Raw genomic sequence first — 20,187 nt, forward strand, 5'->3', positions numbered from 1 at the left:
GCTGAAGAAGCGCGGCACTTGGCAATTGGCCGATGACGCCATCAGATCTAGGCTCGGCTGGCCCCAGCGCTTCGTGATTTCCAAGAACGCCTGAGCCGATAACTGCCACTCTCCGGGATCCAAGGTATGGCGACTGAGAAAGTCCGCCTTGACATTCATGACTCCGGCAATGTGGGCCGCTGACAGCTGTTCCAGGTTCGCTTCCGCCCACTGGCATAGATTCATGGCCTCCTTGGCTAGAGGGGCGCTCTTGGTACCTCCCTGGCGGTTGACATAGGCCACAGCCGTGGCAATGTCCGACAGGACCCGTACTGGCTTCAACGCCAGTACCGGGAGGAACTCCAAAAGCGCCAACCAAATGGCTCCGAGTTCCAGGAGGTTGATAGACCACTTTGCCTCTGCAGGAGACCAGAGCCCCTGCGCTGTCCTTCCCAAGCAGTGGGCTCCCCAGCCCGTCAAAGAGGCGTCCGTCGTGACGACAATCCACTCCGGGGTCACAAGAGGCATTCCTGCAGACAACTTGTCTGTCTTCAGCCACCAGCTCAGCGCCTTGCGCACTGCTGGGTCCAAGGGAAGGCGCACAGCATAATCCTCCGACACTGGAGTCCAGCGCTGCAGCAGAGAGTGTTGTAGTGGTCTCATATGAGCCCTGGCCCAGGGCACTACTTCCATCATGGCCGTCATAGAGCCCAACAGCTGCACATAGTCCCAAGCCCGAAGAGGAGAGGCTACTAGGAACTGGTCCACCTGAGCCTGAAGCTTGACAATCCGATTGTCTGGCAGGAACACTCTGCCCACTTGGGTGTCGAATCGAACTCCCAGATACTCCAGGGACTGAGTCGGGCACAGCTGACTTTTCTCCCAGTTGATGATCCACCCCAGGGAGCTCAAAAGAGCAATCACCCGGTCCACAGCTTTGCCGCACTCTGCATAAGAGGGGGCTCGGATCAACCAGTTGTCCAGATAAGGATGGACTTGTACTCCTTCCTTTTGCAGGAAGGCCGCGATGACCACCATTACTTTGGAGAAGGTCCGCGGAGCAGTAGCCAACCCGAACGGGAGGGCTCTGAACTGGAAGTGTCGGCCCAGGACTGCAAAACGCAGAAAGTGTTGATGAGGAGGCCAGATGGGAATATGCAAGTACGCTTCCTTGATGTCCAAGGATGCCAGGAACTCCCCTGCCTTCACTGCCGCTATAACAGAGCGGAGAGTCTCCATGCGAAAGTGCCGCACTTTCAAGGCCCGATTGACCCCTTTGAGGTAGAGGATAGCCCGTACAGAACCTCCTTTCTTTGGTACCACAAAGTAAATGGAGTAACGTCCCTTGCCAAGCTGATTTTCTGGCACCGGAACGACCGCACCCAGGCGGATCAGATTGTCCAAAGTCTGCTGCACTACCACAGCTTTGACCGGAGACTTGCAGGGAGAGAGTACAAACCCGTCTCTTAAGGGTCGGCAGAACTCTAGCTTGTAGCTGTCTCTGATGACTTCCAGCACCCAAGCGTCTGAAGTTACCCTGGTCCACTCGCCCAGAAACGAGGACAGTCGTCCTCCAATCTGCACTGGGCCATGGACCAGGGCCCCGTCATTGGGTACGAGACCCTGGGGGAGGACCGGAGGGCGCACCTCCGGGACGGCGGTCTCTGCGAAAGGAATGCTGCTTGGGGGAGAAGTTCCTCTTGAAGGAAGAGGGGGCAGAGGAGCCCGACTTGCCCGGGCGGTACCGACGGGCTTCCTGAAACCATCCTCTGGAGTTACCAGGGCGAGCACTGGCCCGAGCCCTGACCTCTGGTAACCTCTTGCCCTTAGACGTGCCGAGATCGGTCACAATTTTGTCCAGCTCGACCCCAAAGAGCAGCTTGCCTTTAAAAGGCAACTTAGCCAGGCGGGACTTAGAGGCGTGGTCAGCAGACCAATGCTTCAGCCAAAGCCACCGCCGCGCAGAGACTGTCTGAGCCATACCCTTAGCCGAGGCTCTCAAGACATCATACAGCAAGTCTGCCAAATAAGCCAAGCCCGATTCCAGGGCCAGCCAATCAGCCCTCAAGGAAGGATCCGAAGGGGAAGCCCGCTGCACAATCGTCAGGCACGCCCTGGCCACATAGGAGCCGCAAACTGAGGCCTGCAAACTTAAAGCAGCCACCTTGAAGGACGACCTTAAGGCCGCCTCCAATCTTCTGTCTTGGGCGTCCTTTAGGGCCGTGCCACCTTCCACCGGCAACGCCGTTTTCTTAGTCACCGCAGTGATTAAAGAATCCACGGTAGGCCAAAGAAAGGCCTCCCATTCACTTTCAGGCAGAGGATAGAGGCGGGACATAGCCCTAGCCACTTTAAGGCTCGCTTCCGGGACATCCCATTGAGCCGAAATCAAGGTGTGCATGGCATCATGCACATGGAAGGTTCTAGGCGGGCGCTTCGTTCCCAGCATAATGGCGGAGCCAACAGGGGCTGAGGGAGAGACGTCCTCCGGAGAGGAAATCTTCAAAATGCTCATGGCCTGCACTAACAGGTTGGGCAAGTCCTCTGAGTGAAAGATCCGCGCTGCAGAGGGGTCATCCGCTCCATCCGAGCGGGAATCCGTCTCCGCCAAGGAATCCCCAAAGGACCGTTGGGAGAACCCAGATACGCTGCCCTCATCTACATCAGAGGAGACAGAGTCCTCTAAGGCCTGGAAATCCACCCGAGGGCGTTTACTTCCGGGGGCCTCAACCCCTTTATCGGACAAGGGAGCAGGGGCAGCGTTTTGCATAAGGAAGGCCTGATGCAGCAGCAAAATGAACTCGGGGGAGAAACCCCCCAGACTGTGCACTTCAGCAGCCTGGGCCACAGCCCTAGACGCACCCTCAACCGGCGCTCGCAAGAGCGGGGGAGAAACACACTGCGCATCCAAAATGGCATCCAGTGCGACACTCCGCAAAGGAGCCGCGCGGGAAGAATGGCACTTAACTTTGGCCGCTTTTTTGCTGTCGCCCAAATCGAGGGCGGCCATAGTATTAACGTCACCCACCTCAAGGGCGGCCCAAGAAGAAGCCGTCCGAGCAGAGTGGCCGGCCAAGATGGCGGAGGCTAGCAGCGGGGGATGGGCGTTTATGGCGGGAAAAACCGCCGCACCGGAGGAAGAACCGGGACACTGACCGGTCTCCAAACTGACACCCAACAAGGGCGAATCAGACTTTAAGACCCCCGCATCCCCGCTAGAAGCGCACACGCGGTCCGGGGAGCGATTCTTTGCGCCCTCGCCCTCCGACGCCATAGGCCACGTGGAGACCGATCGGGGAACCCCCTGCCCGCTACAAAAAGGTAAAAATTACCTGCTTCTCGCTCCGAGCTGTAACGAACTGGTGTCCCAGTGAGTAGCTGCAATAAACGTTGAAATAAACGCCCTTAAGGACGTCCAAATTTTTTTTTTTTTTTTTTAAACGGAGCCAGCAGGAGGGGGGAGAAAAGGAGGGACCTGGCACCACCAGGTTTGCACTTACTCAAGAAGAGCCCTGAACCCCAGGTACTCAACAAAACCTAAAAATTAGGCTTGGAGACCTAGCCAGAGCTGCTGCTGTGTGTGACCACCACCTGCTGAGATAGAGAACATACTGAGGAGTTTCCGGCAGCACATGACCACATATAGGGAGGCAAAAGGATTGCTCTCTATCTCCACCTGCTTATAGATGGACACAACCCACCAGTCTATGGATTGATCAGCATGATGATATGGAAATGATTGTTCATTCGGTTTTCCCCAGTTGAGATTTGTCCTCTGGCTTCCTATCACTTAGGTAGATGAGAACATAAATTCTCATATGCAAATCAACACCAGTTCTGTGTCTCCCCCTGGCTAACATCTCAGCCCTTTTCATACCACACCACTGCCTTCTCTCTCTTCGACAAGAATGGCCAAGGTCAGTTCTGTTGATGACAAGAACTGGTAAGTCATTTCAAGTCGTGTCTTCTCTACTTTTTACAAGAACAACACATAATCCAAAACACCCTCCTGTATCTCATGTTATAACAATCTGTTCAGCCACCCAAATTAGTCAAGTTGTCCAAAAACATCCAGCCTCCGCATGCTCACCGATAGTCTAGTTTTAACTATGGTCACTCCATGCAGGCTGCCCCACCTTTTTAGGAGGCTAATGCAGTTACACCATTGCTATTAAAGTTTTACTTCCAAAATGATTCCTTCTTAAAGTAAAGTGATGATAACTCAATCTATTTAAAAATTAGTTCCTTTGCTCAAAGAACCGTTAGACACTTGGTGGAAATCTGCATACATAATTTAAATAAACAAAGTCTCAAACGCTCTGAGGAAAGTCTTGGACTTTTTAACAAACCTCAATAGGGATTCAATCATAGGCTTCCATCCGGTTGAAAAAATAATGGTGGAAAACTCCTCCCCAATTATAACTAAGACATATTTTAAGAGGAGAAAAAACCACCACGGAATAAACCAACACAGACACACAATAAATATCAACAACCAACATGTCAACTTAGTTCCATTGCAGTCACATCATTAGTTCATAAAGAAAAGCCTAAACGGGACAAATAAAAATGCAAAGAAACCCATTTAGCTTTCCCTTTAAACAGGGATAACCCATTCAGGCTTGGCTTTTCTTTATGGAACTATCAATAAAAGTGACTGTAACGAAACTAGAGACTTGCTCGGGATTCCCACGAGGACAGAAGCCGTTCCTGCAGGGTTCCCGTGGGGGTGGAAGTTGTTCCTGAGGGGTTCCCATGGAAGTGTACTCTGCACTTGTGTCAGCCTCTCACCGAGTACCAAGTTCTTTGCGTGCTGTCTCCTCCTCCTCGGAGGGAGTGGAAAGCATGAATAAAAGATCTGCGGAAGCTAGAAGAATGGTCTAACGTTTGGCAATTAAAATTCAATGTGAAGAAATGCAAAGTGATGCACTTAGGGAGTAGAAATCCACAGGAGACGTATGTGTTAGGCGGTGAGAGTCTGATAGGTACGGACGGGGAGAGGGATCTTGGGGTGATAGTATCTGAGGACCTGAAGGCGACGAAACAGTGTGACAAGGCGGTGGCCGTAGCTAGAAGATTGCTAGCCTGTATAGAGAGAGGTGTGACCAGCAGAAAAGAGGTTTTAATACCCCTGTTTAAGACGTTGGTGACGCCCCACCAACGAGAATGGTATGGGATTTGCGTTGCAAGACGTACGAGGAGAGATTTGTTGACCTACTACTACTATTTAACATTTCAAAAGCACTACCAGGGTTACGCATCGCTGTACAACCTAACAAAGAAGGACAGTCCCTGCTCAAAGGAGCTTACAATCTAAAGGACAAAAAAGTGCAATCAAATTGGGGGCAGTCTAGATTTCCTGGATAGAGGTACAATGGTTAGGTGCCGAAAGCGACATTGAAGAGGTGGGCTTTGAGCAAAGATTTGAAGATGGGCAGGGAGGGGGCTTGGCGTATGGGCTCAGGGAGTTTATTCCAAGCATAGGGTGAGGCGAGGCAGAAAGGGCGGAGCCTGGAGTTGGTTGTGGTGGAGAAGGGTACTGAGAGGAGGGATTTGTCCTGTGAGCGGAGGTTACAGGTAGGAGCGTAGAGAGGTAATGAGGGGCTGCAGATTGAGTGCATTTGTAGGTTAGTAGGAGAAACTTGAACTGTATGCGGTACCTGATCGGAAGCCAGTGAAGAGACTTGAGGAGAGGGGTGATATGAGCATATCGGTCCAGGCGGAAGATAAGATGGCCAGCAGAGTTCTGAACGGATTGAAGGGGGGATAGATGGTTGTGGGAGGCCAGTGAGGAGTAGGTTGCAGTAGTCAAGGCGAGAGGTGATGAGAGAGTGGATGAGAATTCGGGTGGTGTGCTCGGAGAGGAAGGGGCGAATTTTGCTGATGTTAGAGAGAAAGAAGCGACAGGTCTTGGCTGTCTGCTGGATATGGGCAGAGAAGGAGAGGGAGGAGTCGAAGATGACTCTGAGGTTGCGGGCAGATGAGATGGGGAGGATGAGGGTGTTGTCGACTGAAATAGAGAGTGGAGGGAGAGGAGAAGTGGGTTTGGATGGAAAGACAATGAGCTCGGTCTTGGCCATGTTCAGTTTCAGGTGGCGGTTGGACATCCAGGCAGCAATGTCGGATAAGCAGGCCGATTCTTTGGCCTGGGTTTCCACAGTGATTTCTGGTGTGGAGAGGTAAAGCTGGGTGTCGTCAGCATAAAGATGGTATTGGAAACCATGAGATGAGATCAGCGAGCCCAGGGAAGAGGTGTAGATTGAAAAAAGAAGGGGTCCAAGGACAGATCCCTGAGGAACTCCAACAGAGAGCGGGATGGGGGTGGAGGAAGATCCATGAGAATGTACTCTGAAGGTACGGTGGGAGAGATAAGAGGAGAACCAGGAGAGGACAGAGCCCTGGAACCCAAATGAGGATAGTGCAGCAAGAAGTAAATTATGATTGACAGTGTCAAAAGCGGCGGATAGGTCGAGGAGGATGAGGATGGAGTAGTGACCTTTGGATTTGGTAAGGAACAGGTCATTACAGACTTTAGTGAGTGCCGTTTCTGTCGAGTGTAGAAGGCGAAAACCGGATTGAAGCGGATCGAGGATGGCATGAGAGGAGAGAAAATCAAGGCAGCGGCTGTGAACAGCAGCGCGTTCAAGTATCTTGGAGAGGAAGGGTAAGAGGGAGATGGGGCGGTAGTTGGAAGGACAGGTAGGGTCTAGTGATGGTTTTTTTTGAGGTGTGACCACAGCATGCTTGAAGGTGTCAGGGACAGTTGCTGTGGAGAGAGAGAGATTGAGGATATGACAGATGGGAGGGTGACAGTAGGAGAGATGGTGTTTAGTAAGTTGGTGGGGATGGGATCAGAGGAACAGGTGGTACATTTTGAGGAGGAAAGAAGGTGGGCGGTTTCCTCCTCAGTGATATCAGGAAAAGAGGAGAAGGAGGCCTGGGTTGGTTGGTTGAGGGAGTGGGTTAAAGGGTGAAGAGAAGGAGGTGGCTTGGTAGTGAATTTGAGGTTCATCTTCTGCACCTTGTCACGGAAGTAGTCAGCTAGTGATTGAGGAGAGAGTGAGGGGGGAGTGGGAGCAGAGGGCACTTTGAGGAGGGAGTTAAGGGTGGCGAAGAGACGACGAGGGTTGGAGCCGAGAGAATTAGTCAATTGGGTGTAATAGTCCTGTTTGGCAAGGAATAGGGAGGCCTGGAAGGAGGATAGCATGAATTTGTAATGAATGAAGTCGGTATGGGTGCGAGATTTCCTCCAGAGGCGTTCGGCAGATCGGGCGCAGGAGCAAACGTATCGGATGCAAGGGGTCAGCCAGGGCTGGGGATTAGTACGCCTTGTGGGACGGGAGATGGATGGTGCAAGTGTGTCCATAGCAGTGGAGAGAGTGGCATTGTAAGCAGAGACAGCCTTGTCGACAGACTCGGAGGACATGATGGAAGGGAGGAGATTAGAGATACAAGAGGATAAGGTGGAAGGGTCGACAGCCTGGAGATTCCTGAAAGTAGTGGTTAGTGTTGGGCGGGACTGAGGGAGAGGGTGATGAAGTGTGAAGGTGATCAGGTGATGATCTGAGAGAGGAAGAGCAGACGCGCAGAAATTGGAGGGTGAGCAGGTAGAGGAGAGGACGAGGTCAAGACAATGGCCAATTTGGTGAGTAGAGGTGGTGGAGCTCAGCTAGAGGTTGAAGGAGGATGTCAGAGTGAGGAACTGAGAAGCGTAGGAGTCGGATGGGTCATCAGCATGTATGTTAAAGTCTCCAAGAATGAGGGACGGAGATAAGGGTTCAAGAAAAACAGAGAGCCAGGCATCGAAGTCAGTAAGGAAGGAAGGAAGGGAGGGAGGGACTTATCGGTGGGGGGGGCGGTAAATGACTGCAACTCTGAGTGGCAGCGGGTAGAATAGACGGATAAAGTGAACTTCAAAGGATGAGAAGCAGTGAGACTGCGATGGGAGGAGGGGTTGAAAACTACAGGAGGGCGAAAGTATTAACCCGACTCCTCCTCCGCGGCCAACTGGGTGGGGAGTGTGAGAGAAAAGATAACCTCCATGGCACAGGGCCGCGACTGAGGCAGAGTCGTCGGGGGTGAGCCAGGTTTCAGTTAGGGTGAGCAGTTGGAGGGAACGGGAGATGAAGAGATCGTGGGTGAAGGAAAGTTTGTTGCAGACCGAGCGGGAATTCCACAGGGCACACGAGAAGGGGAGGGAAGAGGGGGGAGGAGGGGAATAGAGATGAGATTGGAGACATCCCGGAATCATTTGCATGGATAGGACGAGGACAGGTGTGGGGGACCTGGATTGGGATTGATGTCTCCCGCGGATAGCAGGAGAAGGAGCAAGAGAGTGCGGAGGAGGGTGGGGGAGGTAGGGCGACGAAGACGGGATGTGCTTAGGAGGAATGGGGATGGGTTAATGGCAGGAAGGAAGTGATGAAGGTTGAGAGCTAGGAAGGAGGAGGGGGATAGGAGAGAGGGTGAGCAGGAAGGAAGCGATAAAGGTTGGAGGAGGGGGATAGGAGAGATGGTGAGGTGGTGAGGGATGGGGGTGGGTAGGGTATTGTAGTAGTGAGCAGGACGGGAGAGGACATGGATGGGCAGTGAGTTCCTGCGGTAGACAGCAGTAGGGGGAGGGGGGAAAAGATTAGGAAGGGACAGGGCAAGGAAAAGAATGTGTATAGGGGCCATGAGTAGTGACTGAGATGTTAAGCAACAGATAGAGTAACTGGGAGAAAAATAGATGTAAAGGGCACCTAGAGCGGAGGCCCTGAGTGGATCGGAGCGGACCTGGGAGTCACCCCATAGAAGACTGAAAGGATATGCAGATGAGGTGCAAGTCCTCTACAGCACCTGAAAGGCAGCCAGTGGTAGAGCTGGGTACCTCTCAGCTGAGGAAAAGGCTTACCAGGGGTTAGGCCGAAGCCAGCATTCCTCCCCCTGAAGGTCGCCTGATCCTAGCCAAAAAGCACCTGGAAACCCAGAGCACTTGGAGCGAGGGCCCTGAGAAGATCGGGGTGGACCTGGGAGTCACCCCGGATACAGCTGTGAGGAAATGCAGAAGGGCTGCAAGTCCGCCACAGCACCTGGCAGGACCGCTGGGCACCTAGAGCAGAGGCCGAGTGGATCGGAGCGGACCTGGGAGTCACCCCGGAGAAGGCTGAAAGGATATGCAGATGAGTTGCAAGTCCTCTACAGCACCTGAAAGGCAGCCGGTGGTAGAGCTGGGTACCTCTCAGCTGAGGAAAAGGCTTACCAGGGGTTAGGCTGAAGCCAGCATTCCTCCCCCTGAGGGTCACCTGATCCAAGGGACCTGAACATGTATACCCTGGAGGAAAGGAGAAACAGGGGTGATACGATACAGACGTTCAAATATTTGAAAGGTATTAATCCACAAACGAACCTTTTCCGGAGATGGGAAGGCGGTAGAACTAGAGGACATGAAATGAGATTGAAGGGGGCAGACTCAAGAAAAATGTCAGGAAGTATTTTTTCATGGAGAGAGTGGTGGATGCTTGGAATGCCCTCCCAGAGGAGGTGGTGGAGAGGAAAACGGTAACGGAATTCAAATATGCATAGGATAAACATAAAGGAATCCTGCTCAGAAGGAAGGGATCCCCAGAAGCTTAGCCGGTGGTGGGAGGCAGGGCAGACTTATATGGTCAGTGCCAGAGCCGGTGGTGGGAGGCGGGGCTGGTGGTTGGGAGGCGGGGATAGTGCTGGGCAGACTTATACGGTCTGTGCCAGAGCCGGTGGTTGGAAGGCGGGGATAGTGCTGGGCAGACTTATACGGTCTGTGCCAGAGCCGGTGGTGGGAGGTGGGGTGGGTGATTGGGGGGCGGGGATAGTGCTGGGCAGACTTACACGGTCTGTGCCAGAGCCGGAGGTGGGGCGGGTGGTTGGGGGGCGGGGATAGTGCTTGGCAGACTTATACGGTCTGTGCCCTGAAAAAGACAGGTTCAAATCAAGGGAAGGTATACACAAAAATGGCACATGTGAGTTTATCTTGTTGGGCAGACTGGATGGACCGTGCAGGTCTTTTTCTGCCGTCATCTACTATGTTACTATGTTAACAGCACAGATGCAGAAAGTCTCCGTTAAGGATGTGGTAAAGACACAAATGGTGACGAAATTCAAAAGGCTGTAGGATGAACACAGAGGATCTCTAACCTAAACTTAAATAGCTGCATGTCAGTGGATGTGTCAAGTGACGCTTAGATGGTGACTCCAGCTGTGATAAACTAAGGCCTATACCGGGCAGACTTGTATGGTCTGGTCTGTGTCTTATATATGGAAATCTGCTTTAGGATGACTGGAAAGGGCTTAGACAGCAACTTTAGTGGCTAGAATATGAGGACGGTGCTGGACAGACTTTTACGGTCTGTTTCCCGCAAATGAGAAGACAAATAGGCTGGAGTGGGCTTTGACAGCAACTCCAGCAGTTGGAACATAAGGATAGGGCCAGGCAGACTTCTATAGTCTATGGACCAGAAATGCCAAAGAAAGACCATAATCAAGTATATATCACATTCATTGTTGATTTAATTATGAGTTGACTATGAGCATGACTATTGGGCAGACTAGACCTTTCAGGTTTTTATCTGCTGTCACTTACTATGTTACTAATAATCCTCTCTGCTCCCAGGCTGATGCACGGACCTCAGCTCTGACAAAGGCACAAGCATCAGATGTCACCTCACCTACTGGCGCATGCATGCGGCAACCTCTCAGCACACAGTGCTAGTGAATCAAAGACAAGTCTTACATGGAACACTCTGGTGCGCACAAGTTCCAGCTTCTGTTCTGTCCTTGCCTGCAGTGCTGCGGCTTGAACCCAAAGAGAGAGAGAGACAGAGAGCTGACCGGAATTTTTTTTTATGTACCATTAAATTCTTGCAGGGACAGGTGGGGATGGGTTAAATTCTTGCGGGAACGGGTGGGGATGGGTAAGATTTCTGTGCCCATGCAACTTTCTAAATGGAACTGAGTTAAATGATACTTTGGTTGTTGATCTTTACTGTGCATCTGTGTTTTTTTTTCAGCGATGGTTTTTTTTCTCCCCTTAAAAAATGCTTTAGTTATAGTTGGGGAGTTGTTTTCCACCATTGTTTTTTCAACCGGATGGAAGCCTATTATTGAATGCCTACCAAGACTTTCCTTGGTGTGTTTGAGGCTTCGTTTATTTAAATTATATACGCAGGTTTCCACTAAGTGTCTACTTTAACAGTTCTGAGCAAAGGTACTAATTTTTAAATTGATTGTATTAAAGTTTTAGCCATCAGTTTTCCCATGTTGTAAAGTCATTTGTACTTACTAAGACTGACATCTCACAGTGTTAATACTGGTCATATAATATGATCAAAACTTAGCACAGCATGATGTCATTATGTTTACAATGTGATATAATAATAGGTGACTATGGATGAGGTCTGCACATGCATATCATAATGGATAATCACAGGTGATATTATTGTCATGTATTAACATCAATAATTCATACGACATTATCAAACATGAACTTCATAAAAGCTCACCGAGTAACTTCATCAATACAGCTAACATAGACCCAGTACAGCATGATGCAAAAACAGTAGAGGGCAATAAGTAAGGATATGACAGAGACAAAATAACAAAGGGAGGAGTTGCTGAAGGATGAGAAAGTGAAGGCTTTTCTTGTGCTGTTGTAACTCACATCACCATACAAGAGGCAGTGTCCCTCAAACTCCCCCTGAAAATAAGCAACAAACGAAAATAAACACCAATCATGAACAGCTATGTCATTCTCACTCAAACTGGGAATAAATAACACAGTGGTTAGGTTAGTCCACATACATAGTAACATAGTAGATGACAGCAGAAAAAGACCTGCACGGTCCATCTAGTCTGCCTAACAGTGAGAAACCTGAGTGCCCTCTACCATCAGCGACATAAAAATAGAACTAAGATTATAAAGTGATACCTTTTTATTGTACTAATTTAGACCCCCCATATAACACAGACTTTAGGGATCTAAGATAGTTGACTGCATTCTGTCATTAAAACAAAAAAAGAATCAGGATTCAACACACAAAAAAAAAACTCGATCCTGGCTCCAAACCCTTGACTGTATTAGCAGCAATCTCACGTTGTTTCAAGTCATGATTAGGAAATCGGAAGAAGGGGGGTGAATAAGAAGTAGGCGAACTACAGTTGAGATAAGATTTAGAACTATAAAGGTGGAGTCGCGGGAGTGAATAGTAGGAAACGCGAAATGTACTCATTTCTTTACACAAGAGGAAACCTCACCCTCTGCCCACACCCTATCCTAACCTGGGCCACAGCAAGCGCGGCAGCACTCACAACACCACATATAAAGGAAGCTCCATAGAGCAACAACTCCACTCGCTCCAGCCAGGCCAGCGCCATTGCACCCAAACACCCACGGGTCAGGAAGCGAGCGACGCTCCCTTCGCCAGTTCGCCTGCTATTTGACAGCTAATAGCACGTGAGCCAAGAAGGGCACTGGGCGGAACTACAGGTCAGGTGGTCTGTGTACAGATGTCACGTGAGTTGAAGGTTTGGCGGCAAGCTTTTCCGCGTTTTCCCAAGTTTTAATAGCGACCAAGTGACGTCAACACGTTGAAACCAATTGGGTTAATCTCTGTTTCCGCTCCCCAGCGCAGCCGTCATCTCTAGTACATTCAAAAGTGAGCTGCTGCATCCGAGTAGTAGTTCTTTATTGTTGGTAGTATTTTTATTTAATCTCACTTATATTTTCAAACATGCCGGCTTGTGCTGCATACAGATGTACACAGAGAAAGTATAATAACAGAATAATTTTTCATAGGTAGATTAGTAATTTATTATAAATCGTAATCAATGTGTCATTTGGAGGTGCTAGTTATAGGGACACTGTAGCGTGTGTTATATTCACACATTTTTTTTCTCCTGGTAAAGGGCCACGAAAACAGGCAACATGTTATGAGAATCAGGAGCTCAACATTCAGAGTTTCTATTTATTTATTTACTTACTTACTTATATCCAACATTAAACACGAATTAGGTTGAAACCTGTGTATTTAAAATATTTTCTTTTGCCTGTGCCTACATCAAAAGAGAGATAGTGTGTGGGAACTTGCACCTTTTGTTTTGTGGAAAGCAGTGGTATCATAGGCTAGCTTGACTGTTTCATTTGGGGGGGGGGGGGCAAAGGAAGGGGCAGGGCATATTAGCATATTCATTTGCATATATGTATATGCAAATTATGCTAATATGGAGGAGGGAAGGAAGGGAACAAGAGCTGGCTTTTTTGGGGGGAATAACCATAATGAATATGTATGAGATATCTCATACATATAGATTATGGTTATTCCCAAAAAAGCCAGCTCTTTCTCCCTTCCTTCCTTCCTTCCTTCCTTCCTTCTTCCCTCCTTACCCAGCACTCCCTCTTCCTCTCCAGTAGTATTTCCCCACCCCCTTTCCCATACCACAGATGCACATTTCCAAAAGCTGACATATTCCAATTAATAAATTCTGAATAAAATACTTTTTTCTACCTTTTGTTGTCTGATCATTTCGTTTTTCACCACTTCCACCTCATCAGAGGTCACACGGGAGTTGCTGTCACCAGTACTGGAGATGCAGGTCGATGTGCCATCCAGGACGATGCTGGAGAAGGAAACGTGGGGATAGTCTGGACAAAGCAATGATTTCAGAACTCCTATGATGTAGTGGTACAACACATCACACAGCACCACCACATGGCACGCTGGGTCAGGGTATAGCTTCCGAAAGGCAGCCACACAACTCTTCACATCTACAGATTTGCGCCCAAAGACGTACATGATGGGTAGCCTGGTGCAGGGGCTGAGACGCGCCGGTCCATAATGTACCACAGCATCAGCTCCTACGTGTTCTTCTGCGGCCACCTCATCTACGCAGCAGCTGCTGTAGGAGGTGTCGCCAAGAATGTACACTTTGGTACCAGAAGCTTTTTCCAGTTTTGTTGCAACAGTGACTGAATCCACCAGCAGCTCATCAGGGAACTGGAGTGCCACCTTGCTACACTGATGCTGTGCAATGAATGTAGTTGTTCTCTCAATTTCATAAACCTCATCAAGCTCCTCAGGAACAGTCAGACTGTTGCCCACTGGTGTGGCAATCAGGGGCCGCTGGATTGCGTCTGCACCATCACTGCTGAACTGCATTGCCATGGATACCTCAGCACCACGTTTGTAGACTCTCCACTAATGAAGTGTGAAATCCGCCGTGTAGAAGCCGGAAACGAACAGCAGTGACTTAGTGCACACAGAAACCGCTGACTCCCTGTCTCCACTGACCGCCATCACCTCGCTCGGTACAAAACAACTCTATTCCCGCTCCACCTTGCGCTCCCTCACCGACCGTCAACAACACCGCACATGCGGGAGTCCCAGGACACAGCGAGCGATGCATAAAAGCAGCAAACAAGCAGCCAGCTCGACTCCGTCCTTCGCTTCCTGAATCCTGCCCTCTGTGCGTCCTGCCTTCCTCTGATGTTATTTCCTTTTCAGGCGGGCGGGACGCTGAGAGGGCAGGATTCAGGAAGCGAAGGACAGAGTCGAGCCTGGCTGCTTGCTTGCTGCTTTTACGCGTTGCCCGCCCGTTTGCCGCTGCGGGAAAGTAGATTAAGTCGTCTTTGTCGTTTGGGGGGGCACTGCCCCCCTCACCCCTCCAGTCTACGCCCATGAGTGGTATATTATGAAAATGTATTTAATATTATTACTACTATTTAAAAGAAAGACATTAAATAATGAAGGCAAAGCTAACCTTCATGCAGAAGTCCAGAGTCAGTCTAAATGTGCCAACATTTTCCAGTTCTGTTATATATATTTATTTCTTCTTCAAGTCAGTTTTCAACATTTTGTCAGTTATTATCCAATTGCAAACACAATTATAATGTTAATTAATAAGTTTTGGATGTTACTAAATTAATTTTATTTATTTATTTATTTATTTATTTATTTATTTATTTATTAGGATTTATTTACTGCCTTTTTGAAGGAATTCACTCAAGGCGGTGTACAGTAAGAATAGATCAAACATGAGCAGGAGGCAATTAGAGCAGTAAAAATATTTGAACAACAATACAAAGTATGGCATGGTATACTACTTTAATGCCTAAATAGGGACCACTGGTGAAATATTCTGATTCTAATGTTGTATTACCACGTGGTGTTCAAAATATTCTGCTTCCAACAACTGCTGCTGTAAATCACACTTGTTTATTCTTACTTTTATTAAGAGGACCTCAGATCTTCCCAGCTTGGCTGTTCTATTCAGAACTCTTTTGCATAATACTTTCTTACATGCGCTCAAGCTGTTTTCTGGAAGTATTTATTATCACCGGTCCTATATTTGCTATCAAATTCTTTCAGAGGTCAGGATTCTAAATCACTGAAAAAAACTGAAAAAAACAGACAAAAGAGCAATTCAAAGATCAGAGATTGATGATATCTTATAGCAGAAACACTAATCTCCAGGATACATTATGTAATTCAGATGTGTGGTCGAAATATGAACAGAAACTGGGAATCCACAGGAAATGTGGAAGGTGCAGTGTATGTCAGAATATGATTGAAGGTTCTCAATTAATATGGAATAATGGAAATAAAAGCTTAACCATCAGAGGAACCACAGATTGTGAGTCCATGAATGTGATCTATGCCTGTGTATGTCCATGTGAAAAAATCTACATAGGACACACTTCACGAAAGTTTAAGACAAGAGTGATAGAACACAGACATGGCATAACTCATAGAAGACCGGAAGCACCAATGTCACAGCATTGCATTACAACAGGACACACATTTGATCAACTGAAATTCATGGTGATTGAACAGATACAACAGGGAAAGAGAGGGGGGGATATAAAATCAAAATTATGGCAAAAAGAACAAAAGCTAATTTACCAGTACAACACAATAGAACCATATGGTTTAAATAAAAATGTAGAATGGAAAGCGTTTTTCTAGAAAGTTGATTTTCAAGTACTAGAAGTGAAAGCAATAGCCCTTTAAATATAATGGAATAGCTGATTGGATAAGAACAAGCTCGAGCGTTTGTTACAAAAACCGCGGCCATTTTGAAAAAATGCAAGGAGGATGTCAGAGATAGTGTTTCCTTCCTGACGCAGCAGTGAGAGCAGCGAAACGAGACGTTCTTGTTGAAGGGACAGAAGGAATCAGAATACATCATAATGGGAAAGAGGAAAGAAGCAGTGACATGCAGCTTGTAGCTGGTGGTTCACGGAACAGCTTGTAGCTGGCGGTTCACGGAATACCCTGAAGCTAAGTACAGACTGTTTATGTTTGGGGAGAATAGAGATCCTACAAACAAAAAGCTGTGAGATTGAGCACTGCATTTAACCCTATTTAAATGTAAATGTAGGACAGAATCAGTTGCAGAAAATATTCTGCTTGACACAAGGGGAAGCTGTGTTTCAGAGGGCAGGAATCACTGGTTTTTCTCCGAGTGGGAGTTTTTTTCAGTGATTCAGTTTTTTTCAGTGATTTAGAATCCTGACCTCTGAAAGAATTTGATAGCAAATATAGGACCGGTGATAATAAATACTTCCAGAAAACAGCTTGAGCGCATGTAAGAAAGTATTATGCAAAAGAGTTCTGAATAGAACAGCCAAGCTGGGAAGATCTGAGGTCCTCTTAATAAAAGTAAAAAAATGAGCACTGCATTTAACCCTATTTAAATGTAAATGTAGGACAGAATCAGTTGCAGAAAATATTCTGCTTGACACAAGGGGAAGCTGTGTTTCAGAGGGCAGGAATCACTGGTTTTTCTCCGAGTGGGAGTTTTTTTCAGTGATTTAGAATCCTGACCTCTGAAAGAATTTGATAGCAAATATAGGACCGGTGATAATAAATACTTCCAGAAAACAGCTTGAGCGCATGTAAGAAAGTATTATGCAAAAGAGTTCTGAATAGAACAGCCAAGCTGGGAAGATCTGAGGTCCTCTTAATAAAAGTAAGAATAAACAAGTGTGATTTACAGCAGCAGTTGTTGGAAGCAGAATATTTTGAACACCACGTGGTAATACAACATTAGAATCATGGTATACTACTTGCAATGACAACACAATATGTACTAGAACATTATAATTGGTAGTGAGGGGTAAGGTAAAGTTGTAACATATAGATGAGTAAGAAAGTAGGAAGAATTAGAAAGTAAGGTGATTGATTTGAAGAAAGTTGCACGTGAGGTCAGAGAGATGGTTAAATATTATCTCAGCTAGGGTAGGAGTGGATAAACATGTCCTGCTGCAGTATGTGCAGCCCAAGTCAATCCTTGTGTGTGTGAGTGAGACTAACAAGTTAGTTACTTCTGCTGTTAAAGGCTTGGTTGAAGAGCCAAGCTTTCATCTGCTTCCTGAAGTAGAAGTAGTCTTGTGTTAAGCGGAGCCTTTCAGGCAATGTATTCCAGAGTGTGGGGGCTACTCCAGAAAAGGCTCGCTTGCGGGTATCACATCGTGCAATGTCTTTTGGAGAGGGTGTAGTTAGTGAAAGTCCTTGGTGGTGTGTGGAGGATCATCCTATTCTTCAGATACTCGGGGCCATTTCCTTTCAGGGCCTTGAAGATCAGACATAGAGTTTTAAATTTAGCTCTGTATTGTACCAGGGGTGTAGCCACAGGCGGGCCTGGATGGGCCCAAGCCCAGCCACTTTTGCTCCAGGCCTGCCCACCCTAACTAGCCCCAACTCAACCAGTGGCACAGCTCTCCCAAGCGAGGCTCCAATCTTTTCCTGCCTCTTCTGCTTGCTCTCCCCATCTGCGTGGTCTGCTCACTTTTACTGCCCTGAAGCACTGTTCTCCCTCCAGCGATTCCCATAGCTAGCCTTCTGCTAGCGTGCGTCGTCAGGGTCTCTTCTCAGGCGTGTCCCGCCTACTCTGCAACTTCCTGTTTTCCGCAAAGGTGGGACGAGTGTCTGAGAGGCCCCAATGACGCACGCTGTCAGAAGGCTGACTATGGGAATTGCTGGTGCTGGAGGGAGAACGGTGCTTCAGGGCAGTAAAAATGACCAGAACTGACCATGTGCAGGGGGCTGTCGGCATCTGGAAAAACACTGTCAAATGCCCTGGGTTTGAAACAGTTCAATGGGTGGGGGGGGGGGGGGGGGTGAAGGAGGGCAGCAGGTGGAAAGGAAATGCGAGGCCCGTGCCCACCCAGTCCACCTCCAGGCCCATCTAAAAATTGAACTCTGGCTACGCTACTGTATTGTACTGGCAGCCAATGAAATTTTTGCAAAAATGGTGTGATGTGGTCACGTCGCTTGCAACCTTCTATGAGTCTTGATGCTGCATTCTGAATCAACTGGAGCTGGTGCAGGCCCTTTGTAATCAGACCATTGTATAGTGCATTGCAGTAATCCAGTCTTGATGTTACCATGGCATGCACAACTGGGATAAGATTTACCTTCTCGATGTAAGGAGAGAGGCAGCATAGCTGTCACAAATAGTAGAAGCAGCTCTTGAAGGTTGCTTGGATTTGGGGAATCAGAGTAAGTGTTGAATCTAACTTGTGATAAAGTCACCTCCAGGATAGTTGGGTTAAGGCAGTTTCAGTCTGAAATACAAGTCCCAGAAGGCATGGCAGGCAAGGATCCAGAGGGAGAGATGAAGAACCCGGACTGGACTCCTAGCTGCAATCGGGGAAGACAGGGGTGTAAGCTGGCAGGTTGTGTAGAGTTGCTGCCACTAGGTGGAAAGAGAGTTAGGAAACCCTGTGTGCAGGAGCTCATCATTGGTCTCATTAGTCTAATGCTTAACTCAGCTGGTATGGGTGTGGGGAAGCTAATGGAAGGAGAATGATTAGTTGTGGTAGCTGAAGCCAGGGATTGATTAGGCAGGTGGGAAGGAGCCTCAGCAGTTCAGTTCAGTAGAGAGAAACAGAAGGAGAGAAGCAGTTGCAGGCTGAAAACCCTTGGGCAGGGAGGTCCCTAAAGTACTGAAGCAGGCTGAAATCCTTTGGGTGAGAGGAAGTCCCAAAAGTATTGAATTCACAGTGAAGCTGATGCAGGGGGGAACCCCTTGGGTACAGGGAGTCCCTAAAGTATTGAACTCTTCTGAAGGTAAAGAGGATAGAAGGTAGAAACTGCTGCTTGGTGACTGAACTGTGATGATGAACTGAAAGAACTGTTTGTCTTGGGAATTGAACTACTGTTTATTGTGCACTAGATAAAGATCCCAGACTGGAGCTAACTGTAAGCCTGTATTGAATCCTGGTATGTGCTGATAGCCTGCTGCTTAAGGGGACTGTTGGCCACACACTTTCAGGTGGCTTATATGTGCTTAAGATTGAAGGTGAATGCTGCTGTTGGAACTGTGTACTAGAAACCTGCATGGAATAAAAGTCCTTAAGATTGAAGTTACTGGTGGACATCTATTTCTTCATTGTACCGGGAGCCTGTGGCTGGAGGCGATTGTTCTATCAAAAGAAAGGTACCTGAGATCCAAGATGGCGGCTGTTAGAGCAAGTTAAACGGACGCACCTCGAAGTAGCTCCTTCCTTGGACTTGCGTGAGCGTCTTCCCCGTCGCGGTGATGGACAAGAGAAGAGGCAAAGTTCGGGAGGCTCCCTCTGTACCGGACGGCACCTCTCAGCCACGCCAGACAACGCTGGATCATTTTCGTCTTGTGTCTGGTCCCGAGTTGGCGTCGACTCCGTTAGCCGGTGCTAGCGCCCAAACGCTAGACAGCAGTGGAGACGGGGCTTCTCTAAGCCCCGTCGAGCGTGCAGCGCCCCCACAACCCGGAAGGGAAGCTATTGTTGCAAGTCCTGGGGCCATGGCATCGAGAGGAGAACCAGGTGATCAGGAAGGGAGACTGCACGAGCGGACAACTGGAGCCACATTGCAAGCTGAACCAGGATTAACAGCTGCTCAAGCCTTGGAAAAGACTGTGAGTACTCTGGAACAGGCTGCCAAAGCCCCCCTACCGGTTTTTTCAATGGGAAGAGTAGAAAAACCAGCTGTAGTGACTTTGGAGACACTGTGGGACTTAACTTCATCTACCCACTCAGCTTTACAAAACTTGATTTTGAAAAATATGGAGACGATTAAAGTTCTATCTGAGACTGCTCTAAACCAAATTCAAACTAGTGAATCCCAAGCGACCGAGGTTAGAAGGATGTCGGAAAAAGTTGAGAAACTTGATCTTGTGGGACAAACTCTAATTAAAGATAAAAACTTCACC

General features: G+C 48.3%; 1 protein-coding gene across 1 annotated transcript in view; it reads right to left on the minus strand.

Annotated features, from left to right (window-relative positions):
- The window catches only part of TMEM179B (transmembrane protein 179B), a 33,464-nt gene extending 21,008 nt beyond the window's left edge, over positions 1 to 12,456 (minus strand). The window contains exons 1-2 of the mRNA XM_030219521.1: positions 12,274 to 12,456; positions 11,499 to 11,692 (exon numbers count right to left, since the gene is read on the minus strand). Of these exons, the coding sequence (XP_030075381.1) occupies positions 11,499 to 11,692; positions 12,274 to 12,369 (290 nt within the window). The 5' untranslated portion in view covers positions 12,370 to 12,456. The remainder of the gene's footprint in view (positions 1 to 11,498; positions 11,693 to 12,273) is intronic.
- Positions 12,457 to 20,187: the final 7,731 nt, after the last annotated feature.

This window comes from Microcaecilia unicolor, chromosome 11, assembly GCF_901765095.1.
Source record: "Microcaecilia unicolor chromosome 11, aMicUni1.1, whole genome shotgun sequence".
In the NCBI taxonomy this organism is placed as follows: Eukaryota; Metazoa; Chordata; class Amphibia; order Gymnophiona; family Siphonopidae; genus Microcaecilia; species Microcaecilia unicolor.